This window comes from Pectinophora gossypiella, chromosome 21 (assembly GCF_024362695.1).
Source record: "Pectinophora gossypiella chromosome 21, ilPecGoss1.1, whole genome shotgun sequence".
Classification (NCBI taxonomy): domain Eukaryota; kingdom Metazoa; phylum Arthropoda; class Insecta; order Lepidoptera; family Gelechiidae; genus Pectinophora; species Pectinophora gossypiella.
The window spans coordinates 7,043,245-7,056,260 of record NC_065424.1 but is presented as its reverse complement, the minus strand read 5'-3'; the positions used below and the strand labels follow the sequence as shown (position 1 = coordinate 7,056,260).

General features: G+C 39.1%; 1 protein-coding gene across 1 annotated transcript; it reads left to right on the top strand.

The window, feature by feature from the left end:
* The first annotated feature begins 5,288 nt into the window (after positions 1-5,288).
* LOC126376834 (piggyBac transposable element-derived protein 2-like) lies at positions 5,289-5,759 on the top strand. The gene has a single exon (XM_050024385.1). It carries the CDS (start codon positions 5,289-5,291, stop codon positions 5,757-5,759), a length of 471 nt encoding a protein of 156 aa, XP_049880342.1.
* Positions 5,760-13,016: the final 7,257 nt, after the last annotated feature.

The following is a 13,016-nucleotide window of genomic DNA, read 5'->3' as shown; positions in this document are numbered from 1 at the left end:
GCGCCGTTCAGGATCTGGCAGGAATCGGGTCACTTCTGAGTGAGATGATCGATTTATTGTAACAACTTCTTTAAGAAATCGACGCCTTAACGCTTTTCAACTGCAGCAGCGGCTTCGTGTTATACGAAGGGTGGCTGTAAGTGACTCTACAATTAGAAGAAGGTTGAAGGATCGTGGACTGGTACCGCATAAGCCAGCAAATGGGCCGAAATTAACTGCAGACCATCGAAGAGCGCGCCTTAACTTTGCACGTGAGCACCTAAATTGGTCATACCTACAGTGGAGCAAAGTTCTCTTTTCTGATGAGTGTAAAATTATGCTGTATGGTAACGACGGAAGGAACAAGGTCTACAGAAGAGACGGAGAACGCTATGCACAATGCTGCATTGAAGAAAAGGTCAGCTATGGTGGCGGTTCGTGGACGGTTTGGGGAGGAATCAGCGCCGACGGTAAGACAGAGCTTGCTTTCGTGTCTGGGCCACGTCTGCCTGCACTAAACTGTCATCGGTACGTCGAAGAGTGTCTCGAGCCTCATGTGATGCCCTATGCACATTTTATTGGCAACGGCTTCATATTCATGCACGACAATGCTAGGGCTCACACCGCGGGCGTCGTACGAGATTATCTTAACGAAGTCGATATCTCTATTATGGAATGGCCAGCAAGAAGCCCGGACATGAATCCCATTGAACATCTGTGGGATGAATTAAAGAGACGAATTCGAGCAAGAGATCCTGCCCCAGAAACACTTAGCCAGCTGCAAGATGCAATCCAAGAGGAATGGGACAATATACCACAGCATGTGATCGTGACTCTCATCCGATCGATGAAGAACCGTATGGAAGCAGTAATTAGAGCTCGGGGAGGGAATACAAGTTATTAAATAAACGTTTTTTAGCTTTTTTTTTCATTTACGTGTGTTGTTTTATCCATTTCCTTTATACTCCATACGGAATAAAAATGACTCATTTAACAAAATACGAAACCTATGAAAAATTCATTTAAATTTAGAACATTAACATTAAGATTTGATAAGCTCATATTACTCACTATTAAACGACATTTAACATTTATTCCTAAATGTACACATTTTTCTGATAATCCTGACAAAACGTAAACTTGCAAGGTGTTTCGATTTTTTTGATGAGAAGTGTATGTGCACAAACCTTTTCAATCCTAAATAATAATAAAACAAAAAATCGAAACCGCCTTGCAAATGAAAGTTTGGAAGCAGTTTAACGTGTTGCTACAAGTAAATTTGAGCCAAATATAAAAAAGATTGTAAGCACTATGCAGTGCCACGCTTCAAATTAATAAATTCTTTTTCAATTTGAATACATTATTATCAATTTTTCATTGTCTTTAATTACCTATACTTCTGGTGGCCCACCATCAGTTCATAATTTGCCCGAGTGGCCCCTAGTCTTAATACTCGTAAGTCTGTGCATCCATGCTTTACAGGGTACCAGACGACGAAGAAAACGCGTTTAACACGTGCCTCATCCAAACAGGTAGAATGCTACGCAGACACGGAACTTCGCTAATACATAGAACAAGGTTTACCAAAAGTAATTTATAGGTCAACGGAGTTGGATAGGGAACGTACTGAATATGATTTAGATAGTTTAACATCATATCTAGAAGAGTGGTTGCCACAGTTATCTCCCGATCAACGTACCGTATTCGATTACGTGAAAAAGCTTTGCGTAGATAGTGTTTCCCGAGACTCTAACAACTGTGCGATTTTTGTCGATGGTCCCGCTGAGACCGGAAGAACGCTTTTATTGAAGGTAAAAACTGCATATATCCGGGGTAACCTTAAAGGAATAGTTTTAACCTGTGCATCGTCTGCAATTGCTGCTCAAAATTACACAACCGAAATGACGGCTCATTCCTTGTTAAGATTTCCTTTACATTTATTAGATGATAGCGGATACTGGAACACCTCAAATGGTACTCAAAGAGCTGAATTTATTTATAATTCTAATCTCATTGTGAATTGTTGAAGCGCCGATGGCTCATAAATACCTTATAAATTTATTAAATAGATCATTGCAAGATTTGATGAGGTCAGACAAAATTTTTGGTTCTAAAGTAATTATTTTTGCAGAAGATTTTCGTCAAATTCCTCTAGTAGTCCCAGAAGCACGAAGGAATTTCGATATATTAAACGCGTCACTAAAAACTTCACCTATTTGGAAACATAGTTTCGTTACTTCACAGAGATGTAATGATGATGCACAGTTTGTAGAATTTCTTTTAAAACTGGGTTAAAATGTATTACCTACTTTTAGGTTACAAACAAATAACAATGATTTGCAATTAGTCCAACTTGAATCTATAGATTACGTTTCTTAATTAAAAGATTTAATTGATTTTGTATTCCCAGAAGTTACTCTTACTGAGCCAGGCATATGTTCCTTCAGAGCGATTCTATGCACCCGTAACATTATTAGGATTATTTGGCAAACCTACTTTGCACCTGATATCAAACTCGCTATTGTATTGTGCGATGATATTTATGTATTTGTGCAAACCGGCAGCAATTATTTATTCCAGAAACAAACATACAGTTTTTATGGTTTTTCGTTGCGATGGCCACATTCTTGAATGTCTGAGGTCATACAAAGCCACCACTAACGATGCTACAATAACCAGTTTGAACTTACGGACTGAGGAATCGACCTTAAAAGCATTTTTAGACGAGGGGACATCTTCATTTTAGACAGAGGGTTCGGAGATGTTATTAATGAATTTAATCAATATGGATTTGTAGCACATATGCCAGCGTCTCGATTTTGATGACGTTTTGAAAGCAATGCAATAAATACATTTGAATTTGAATTTAAGCTGTTCGTCTTCGTTTAAGTATTGACTATAAATACAATATGGCTATTTATACAACAGGACTAACTTTTTATAAACATGTACTTCATGTTTACATAATAGTCTTAACTATTTTTTTCTTTTCAGATTACTCAGCTCAGACAACATGCGTTGGCGAGCAAAGGAAGAGACTGTTCAACGCTGGATTGAATCCTATCCTGAACTGATGTACGAGTCCACAAATCATACAATTTACTGTACGAAATGTGAGACTAACATCGGATTTCGAAAGAGCACCATCAAGAGACATGTTGAGGGAGTTGTGTATAAGGGAACACCGTCGACGTCTCCAAATGATTTTTTATTTGATTTAAGAGTTCCTTATTCTCTGTAATATTCCGTGGGCACAAGTTGCAAACCCATCTTTTAAAAACTTTTTTAAAAATACATGTGCTGCGCTTGTTCTAATCGAAAAAAGCTGCACAGTGAATCAATACTCAGAAAAAACATTTGGTCGAAATTTATGCAATGAAGCTTGCTACAATACACAGCGAGATTGTGAACGAAAAAATATGGATTTCATTGGATGAAACTACTGATTTCTTAGGAAGATATGTAGTGCACTTTTTGGTCAAACCTTTGAACTCTACAGCATCGAAAAAAGTTTGCCTAATAGCTTGTAAAGTATTAGAAAATGTTAATGGAAAAACAATTTCTCAGTTTGTCATTGATTGTTTGAAAAATCTGTGGGGTGACACTCCTATGAAGATAAAAGTGGAAAGTGTTCTTTTGTTATGTACAGGCAGTGTTGCGTACATGTTGACAGCGGGGCGAGGTTTAAAACAACATTTTCCGAACATGAAGCATGTCACTTGTTTAGCTCATGCTCTCTATCGAGTAGCAGAAAAAATACGTTCCGAATATCCGGATGTAGACACACTGATTGCCAACGGAAAGAAAAAAATTTGAAGTCTCCCAGTAGAGTAAAACTGTCATGTTATGTATCCCAATTTACCGTTGCCTCAACCAATAATAACGCGGTGGGGCATGCCAAGTGGCATGCAGCGGCTTCTTATTATGTGAAATATTTTGACGAAATTAAACATATTTTGACATGTTTGAGAAGTTCAGAAGCAGTGTCAATAAAAAATGCGAAAAATATTATTAATAAAGACAATATTCGAAATGATTTAAATTTCATCGACGAAAATTTTAAAATAATACAAATAGCGTTGACAAATTTACAAAAACGCGATACATTCATAGTCGAAGCATTTCAAATATTTGATGAAGTAAGGTCAGTAGTAAATTGGAGTATGAGTTCACCTATACAAAATAAATTAGAAGCAGTCATGGCTCGCAATCCGGATATTGATATTATCAGGACGTTTTCAGAACAAATCGCAAGCGGTTCAGCAACGGACGTAATTTTAATTTTGAAATTTGCCCCGCTGACATCAGTAGAAGTTGAACGGCCGTTTCGACATATAAATGGATATTAAATGTTAAAAGAAATAGATTAAAGTTGGCAAATATGGAAAAGATTATCGTAATTTATTTCAATTCCACAGAAAACGAAAATGCAATTTCAAATGTTGAAGAAATTAATAGTGAGAACGAAGATGACGATTGAAGGAAATAAACTTTAAAAAAATTTACTACACGTTAAACGCCGATAGAAAAAAATAAAAATCGTAAAAATACTTTTGGTCGTAATTTGTTTATTATGTTACGATACGTATAGAAAATAAGTTTCATTCAATTCTGTACATGGGTTACATAGTTACAGTCAAATACATAGCTGAGGACAGCCTCCGTGGTCTAGCGGTTAGAGCGTTAGGCTCACAATCTGGAGGTCCGGGTTCAATTCCCGATGGGGATATTGTCGAAATCACTTTGTGAGACTGTCCTTTGTTTGGTAAGGACTTTTCAGGCTTGAATCACCTGATTGTCCGAAAAAGTAAGATGATTCCGTGCTTCGGAGGGCACGTTAAGCCGTTGGTCCCGGCTATTAGCCGTAAAAACACCTCCACCAACCCGCAGTGGAGCAGCGTGGTGGAGTATGCTCCATACCCCCTCCGGTTGATTGAGGGGAGGCCTGTGCCCAGCAGTGGGACGTATATAGGCAGTTTATGTATACATAGCTGAGGTCACCGGTGCACCCCATGGCGCACAAATACAGAAATTATATTTTCCGGTACCCGGCGCCGCGCCGGCCACCCCGCCGGCCACCCGCTACACCAGTAGTGCGCTCGCGCTTACGGTGATAGAACGTGTGTTACTAGATCAATTACGTTCCTACTATCTTAGCTGTCATCATTTTCTTATTGAATAGTTAATGTGCGAGGCTTTAGATATGGATTTAGCAATGGAGGACTTCGAATTTACGCAGGATGAATGGAAGCAAATCAACGCGTTAGAAATTTCTTTTTCGATCGCTTCCTTTGACCGAGTTCGAGGGTATGAAACCTCCATATTCTAATTTGCTGAAAGAAGCTGGCCCTGACCATTATTATGATCTATTGGTGCCTGAAGAAATTCTTGAAATGATTGCTGAGCAGACAAATTTGTTCGCAAGTCAAAACATCACAGCCAGGCAAACAAAGCCTGGATCAAGGTCTCATTCATGGAAGCCAACAAACAAGACAGAAATAAAACAGTTTCTTGGGCTGGTCTTGTTTATGGGCGTAGTAAAGCTGCCGAAATTAGCTTATTATTGGAGCAAAGACAAGATACTTGGACAAACTTTTCCAGCCACCGTTATGAGTAGGAACCGCTTCGAGTTACTACTGCAATACCTACACTTTAGCAACAATTTATCTGTCGACAGAAACGATCGTATTGCCAAAATAAGACCTTTAATCGATGCTCTCAATGCTACTTTCCAGAAATATTATTCGCCTAAAGAAGATGTTTGTGTGGATGAAAGCTAAGTACCTTTCAGAGGTCGAATAATATTCAGGCAATACAATAAAAGTAAGCGACACAAGTATGGCACGAAGCTATTTAACACGTTCTCTGCCGGTAGTATAAAAAATAAAAAAACTTTTTGGTGGAAATACACTTCTCATCAAAAAAATCGAAACACTTCCGTTTTCATTGTTTCTGTCCGAATTTAACACAAAAAAGAATTCATACGATGAAAAAAAATACATAAATGTATAGCTGGCAGTTTGGCCATTACAGTAATAGGCGAAAATTCTAAATTCAAAATTAGAATTTCATTTCGACGGGGAAGAAGCAAATACTCCTATCTTACATTTTTAGGCAAATCGACTTTTTGATGTAGTTCGTTGCGAAATTTAATTTTACGTTGGCTGGCAAGATCTCCGTTGTATATTTCCTACTTTTAGGGTGATTTTCGATGAATAGAAATAGCTCTTAAAATAAAGATTTTATATGTTGCAATTTTTTTTATAAAAATATCTCCTTTCTACAGAAGTAAATAACTCCTATCTCATGTTTTAATCGATAATAGCTCCTATCTACAGAATCAAGCATGAGTCTTTTTGTTTAATGGAACATGATGGAGGTCGATGGATGATGATGGGCATGGCACGAAATGTGTCTTTGTTTCAAAAATAAGAGATGATGGACCCAAGATCTACTTTTTGGGGTGATTCGATCACTGACACTTTTCAATATTAAATTATTTTTTTCCTAAGCGTGTAGCTCGAAAACGGGCGAAATATCAAAAAAATATTATATTAACTAATTTGTAGACAATTTAATGTTCTTTAAATTTATAAAGTTATTTTCTCTAGGACGCATCGTTTTTGAGATATCAGCGAAAAACTCAAAATTGGTATCTCTGACCTACACCCATTCTGCAACACAAAACATTTTTTTAAAGACTAAGTTATTAATAAAAATTGTTTGACAAGTTAATTATTTGATATTGGATAACTGGGTTATTTATTTTATAATTATCTTTTTGTCAAAAAATTCCCACAGTTTTAATTTTGGAGAGGAATTTAGAATAAAAAGTGAGAAGTAAATCGAACGACCAATACCATACAAAAATATCGATATTTTATATTTTTGTATGGTTTGGTAAACATTAAGTTACGGAAATGACACCATGTAAACGTGGGACTTTTTACTATGTTAACTCCATAAATAAGGACACATTCAGAAATGTGTTCCGGAACACATTCCTGAAGAAAAATCATAGGTTTCCTCCCACATACTCTACAACCCCTTTATTGACCGGGCTATTGATAATGATTTTAATAAGTACCTACTTGTTGATCTCAGTTGATTATTGACTTAATAAATATATAATTCGTACTATATTGATATTTTTTTAAATGCCAATTAAAAACCGAAGGTGCCTACTTTATCATGATCAATAAATAATTTGTTAAACCTTGTTTAAGATCAAAGTTTATTTTCATTAAAAATGCTAAGCGTAGCACTTTCTTTAAAAAAGCTGTCGTTTCAGTATTTTTTTAAAAAATACGATTATTTGTTATTATATTGCATGCTTTATAATAGTTTACAGTTAAATATTTACTAGTTATTTGTTGCGGCATTGCTTTATAATATCTCCTAATTTGAACATAATTTGAAATTCATTCAAAGCAATACATCCTATCTTACAAAATCATGTATAATTTACGTTAGTTTTATAGTTATTGTTTTTTTTAATTATTAATAGGTTTTTGAAGCTACAGTGAATAGTTTACAAAGAGAAATAAGTCAAACAATAGGAATTTGAAGGATTAATTGCAAGTGGAAAAACCGTCTAACGTCAAAACTTTCGACCCAACACAGAAACCAATAGGCTCTAACTTACATTAACTTTAATTCCTCTATATATACAAAATTAATATTAGTTTAAAAAAATGTCTCTTGAAATAACAAAACTACCTTCAGAACATGACGTCGCGCTATAATTATTAACAAAAAAGTTATTCAGTTTTTTCCTCCTCCTGTAAAGTTAGGTCTGTGTAAGATAGGAGTATTTGCTTCTTCCCCGTCGATTTGTTTATCTTATAAACGTAATGAATGATAAACGTTTTGAGACAAATGTGTGTTTAGGGTTGGAGTACATTTAGCGTTTAAAAACTAAAAATGGGCGCCTATCCTTAAACTTTTTGTTTTTTATTTCAATACTGTGACTTTGGGACGTCTGAAAAAAGGTTTTTTTTCTAAAACGTATGGATACTTCGCCCACAGAAGCCGCCCAAGAGTCTACAGGGTGTAACGGAACGGGGGTATCAACCCGAAGTGTGCCTACTCTGTCACTATCTACAAATCACATGCGAGAGTATTGGCCGCCTAAATTCATATTTGCATTAGTTATGAGCAATTGAATTCCAGGTCTTCATGTAATAAATTCAAATTTGCACAACACTACGTAGCAATCAGCTGTTCAAGGTATTTAACTTTTGAGTGAACAGCTACCACCTCTTTTATTTATGCCTGCCCTAGTAAAGGGTAAACGTGCCAGTGATGGCCATATTAATCAATATTTTTTAAATTGTTTTGTTTCATCCTTGTGAGGCCAAGATTTCCAGACACAATAGTTAAAAAAACAATGGGCTTTGGTCCCGGTTACTGCTTACTGATGTAATAAGTAGTCGTTACATGAGCCATGTCAGGGGCATTTGGCGGCTCAATAATAACCCTCGCACCAGGATTGACGAGGTTGGTTATCCACCTCACAACCAATAGGATAGAACAAGATGTGAACATACATAAATCACGGCTTTATCCCTAATGGACCAGACAGAGCTACAAGTAATTACACATATCTAATATCACACTTACTGCGCTACTGAGGTGGGCAGAGTCACTTTGTTGTACAAGTTTTGTCCAAAAATGTAGTCGATTACCTACATTAATAGTTGATAAAGAAATGTACTTTACAATGCATCTCGTCTCCTTGTGTAGTATGCTTTATTTTATGATTACGTAATATCAGGCTCCCTTAACACCGTCATCCAGGTCAAATGGGCATCACGCTAGCGGCGAATGCGTTCATGGCTAGCTAGGTACGGGACAGTTTCATTAGAATACTTTCAGAGTTTTGCAGGCCCTAAACAACTACTACTACTCATACACAGTTACCACCAATCACTGACTAAGGTGTGCAAGTACTAACACCTCACTTTACAATGGATCAAAGGACACAGCGATTCAAGAGGTAACGACGCGGCGGACGAGTTGGCCAGAAGGGGAACGGGAGGTAACAGCCATCGGTCCGGAACCGATATTGCCGATCTCATTCGGACAGGTCCGCTCGCTGCTACGAACGAGAGCAGCCAACAAACACACCTTTTTTTGACGTGACTTATCGAAGATTTGCCGCAAATGACATTAACTACTTGGCCGGACAAATGGGGAGCGCTGAAGGCTCTCACCCGGTACAACGTTTAAGACAACAGGCCTGAGGGTGCCCAGTTGGGCGCGAACCTCGGCTCAGGGCGTCGTCTGAGAGGAAAAATATTTGAAAGAATTAAACGACCCTAGTAAGTCGATAGCGATAAGCGCTGATTGAGGCAAGTCGTCGACCACGCCGGCGGTGTCGGTATCGGGGTCCTGAAATGTTTGTTGTCGCGAGCTGATTGGCTGATTCTATGGCTAGAGTAATCGGGTCGTCGGGATCGTATTACATACTTCGAACGCCGATGCTATTCAGTACCGTTCCTAAGCGGGATGTATTTGGAAGCCGCAACTACCAGGGGATTTGGTTGGTGCGGAGCAGAATCGAAAAAACTAATTTGAGCCATTGGGCAATGACAGACTTAGGTCAATGTGCAGATTTTCATTGCGAAGGAACCACGAACGATTTTGTATTTCCTGTAGACAGTGGATTTGAGAGAGACTCGCGTGAGCGAAAACTACCCCTGCATAGGTCATGATCGGACGGATGCAAGTCGTGTAGATTCCTAAGGGATAATTTACTACGCTTGTTAAGGAGACAATGAACACGGCCCATTACAAACCTTGAAAGTAAGACGTCTATCTAAGACTACGCCGAGATATTTGACTTGCTCCTCCCAAGGGATCGGCTTGCCAGACATCTTGATGACTTAAGTTGACAGCGTGACCGTGACGTATTATAATAGCCCTTTGAAAAGTACACCGCTGCACTTTTCTCCGGGTTTACCTTGATTCTCCATTTGCGAAACTACTTGCCCAAGGCATTGGCGCGTTGGAGAATTCCGGTCATCATAACTCGACCACGGCACGAAGAATAGATGGCTGTATCATCCGCAAATAAAGCTAGTTCGGTATTAGGGTATTTGGGAATGAACAAACACACCAGACTATGAACCACCGTAAATAAATGAAGGCAGGCTAAGATGGCACTACCCAACATCAATAGTTGTCTCTCCAAAAGAATTCTAAATGTGAAGAGGTCTCCACTAATACAGGTAACAGCTGCAGGTAGCAGGTGTAGCTGTGTGGTCACGGTGATATCAACAAACATCTGTTTACACTAGGTGTCACCGACAAGCCCCTGTGCAGAACCTGCATGGACGAGACAGCGGCCCATGTGCTACTGGAGTGTGAAGGAGCCGCCAACTACCGGGTCCGGCACCTTGGCCAGACGGGGTGCCTCCCTAAGGCGGCCGGCAACGTCAGAGGCTTGTTAGAATTCCTTGGGGATTTATAACATAGTAAAAGCAAAATAAATTTCTCAAGTACCGTTGTGACTGCCTACCCCTTAGTGATACGGGCGTGATATTATGTTAGTATGTTCTGATTACTTATGGCTCTGCCCACCCCATTAGGGATACGAGCAGCTGCAAGTGATTGTGTATCTTATTAACGAGACATTAATGTTACGTTTACAACATAGTAAAGACAAAATTAATTTCTCAAGTAAAGTACCTACCTAACATAACTACTTTTACTATGACATGGTAAAAGTAATCTTAAAATAAGTACTTTCGTACAATACAATAATACTTTATTGCGTACAAGGAATTAAAAACACATAACGTCACCGGGACCAACCGTGCCTTCCGAAGCACGGAATTGCAAATTGCATTGGGACAGTTAATGGGATTTATACCCTGTACCAGGAGGCCAGGGCTCGCGAATAGAAAAAGGCACGCTAGTGTTTCAAACTATCGATAGTTCAGTATCGATTATCGATCACAATCATTTTCAACTACGATTTTGATTGGTAGAAATAAAAAATGTAACTTTTCAAAAAATCTAAATTTATGAACTTTTGAGTGATTGAAATTCAGTTTAGACAATCAACCCACTCAAAATAGCCATACTATCGGAGTGTAGCAATACTATTGACTGAGGGCAAAATTATCGATAGTTTGTTATTAATCCGCAACGATAATATCGATTGTATTGCACTTAATCGATAATGTTTCTGTTAACTTTTTGACCGATAGTCGACTTGCTATCGATCGACTCTCGGTCGGGATAGATTTTATCGATAGTCATTCATTGATCGGCAAACACTAGTGCACCCAAAATTCAAAATGGCGGTGCTGTTAAGGGAAAGTTATCATTAACCATGATAAAAAATATTTTTTTTTGTAAGTATTTTTTTTCCTTTCTAAATTGTAGTCGTATTGTCCAACAGTGAACAATAACATCACGCCTTTTTCCCATTGGAGTAGGCAGAGACTGTGGAATTTCACTTACCAATACACGCTCGTATGTATCGCTACATGCCCGTACCGAACATACGTCACGTCCATACATATCACGCCTTTATCTCTTATGGGGCAGACAGAGCCACAAGTAATCATAACATAGGTACATAAATAATTATCATGCTCGTACCGCTAATGGGATGTTCTTGTGACTCTGCCCACCCCATTAGGGATAAGGGCAGGTACAAGTGATAGTATGTCTTATTATCGACAGATTAATATCGCCTTCTGCTATTGCGCGGGATATTTGCGAAGAAACGTGGCAATTCTGTGTTAGTGCCAGAGAGTGAGCGCGGGTGATTCTTATTAGATAAACTACTTTTTTACTTTTCTAGGTTCAAAGTAATCTTAAAATAAGTACCTACTTTCATAAAATACAAAACATTCATTCATTCAAACAATAGGTACCATAAAAATATTTTATTGCGCACAAAGAAATAACATACCCTTAAGTACCAGGATACTAGGATTCGAAAGAGATAGAAACATGCACACGAAAGTAAACTGTCAAATTATTTGCCAGTGCTTGTTTACTATCTGCGGAGTGAAGTTCGAAATTTTGATTTGTTTTGATAACTGTGATCAGTGATAGTTCGAGATGTCTTTGAGTAATGGAGTTTATTACGAAATGATGATGTGTGTGGGTGCCAGCGATGGCAACTTGAGTGAAGCACGGGACTTGTATCGTCAGCGATTCATAGAAGGTAGACCAGCTGATGAAGCCAGGCAACTGCCTTCATTGCGCTGCTTCAGGCGAATGGTTAACCGCCTGCATTTAACGGGCTCCTTCCACGCGTCATCAGACACTGGCCGCTCGGCGACCCGTGATCCGGAGTTTGAAGAAGCCGTACTGGACCATTTTGCAGCCAACCCAAGGACTAGCACGCGTCACGCTGCCCTGGCATTAGGGGCTGCGAACCATATGCAAGTGTGGCGAGTGATGAACCTAGATCGCCAGCATCCTTATCACATACAACGTACGCAGGAGCTAATTCCTGCTGACTATTTACCTCGTGTGGCATTCTGCGAATGGTACCGAGCTCAAGTGGAAAGCTCACCAGACTTTTCTTCGAAAGTGTTGTGGACAGATGAAGCATCATTTGTAAGAGGGGGGATTAGTAATGTTCATAATGAACATTACTGGTCGCACACCAACCCCCACCTGTCCTCCCAGTCGTCGTTCCAACACCAATGGAGGATAAATGTTTGGGCTGGTATTGTTGGAGATGTGCTTATGGGTCCACACTTTCTGGATCAACACCTGAACGGCGTCAATTATCTGACGTTTCTGGAGAACGATCTGGACGAGCTCCTACAAGCTACGATGCCATTGACCACCTATGTCAACATTGTCATGGGCAACGAACTGGTCTTCCAGCACGACGGAGCTCCGGCACACTTTGCCATTGACGTCCGAAGACACATTGACGCTCGCTTCCCCCTATGGATAGGGCGAGGAGGCCGTGTTGCGTGGCCTCCGCGATCTCCAGACCTCACACCCTTAGACTTTTTTTTATGGGGGTACATAAAGAGCATCGTCTATGCCGTCGAGTG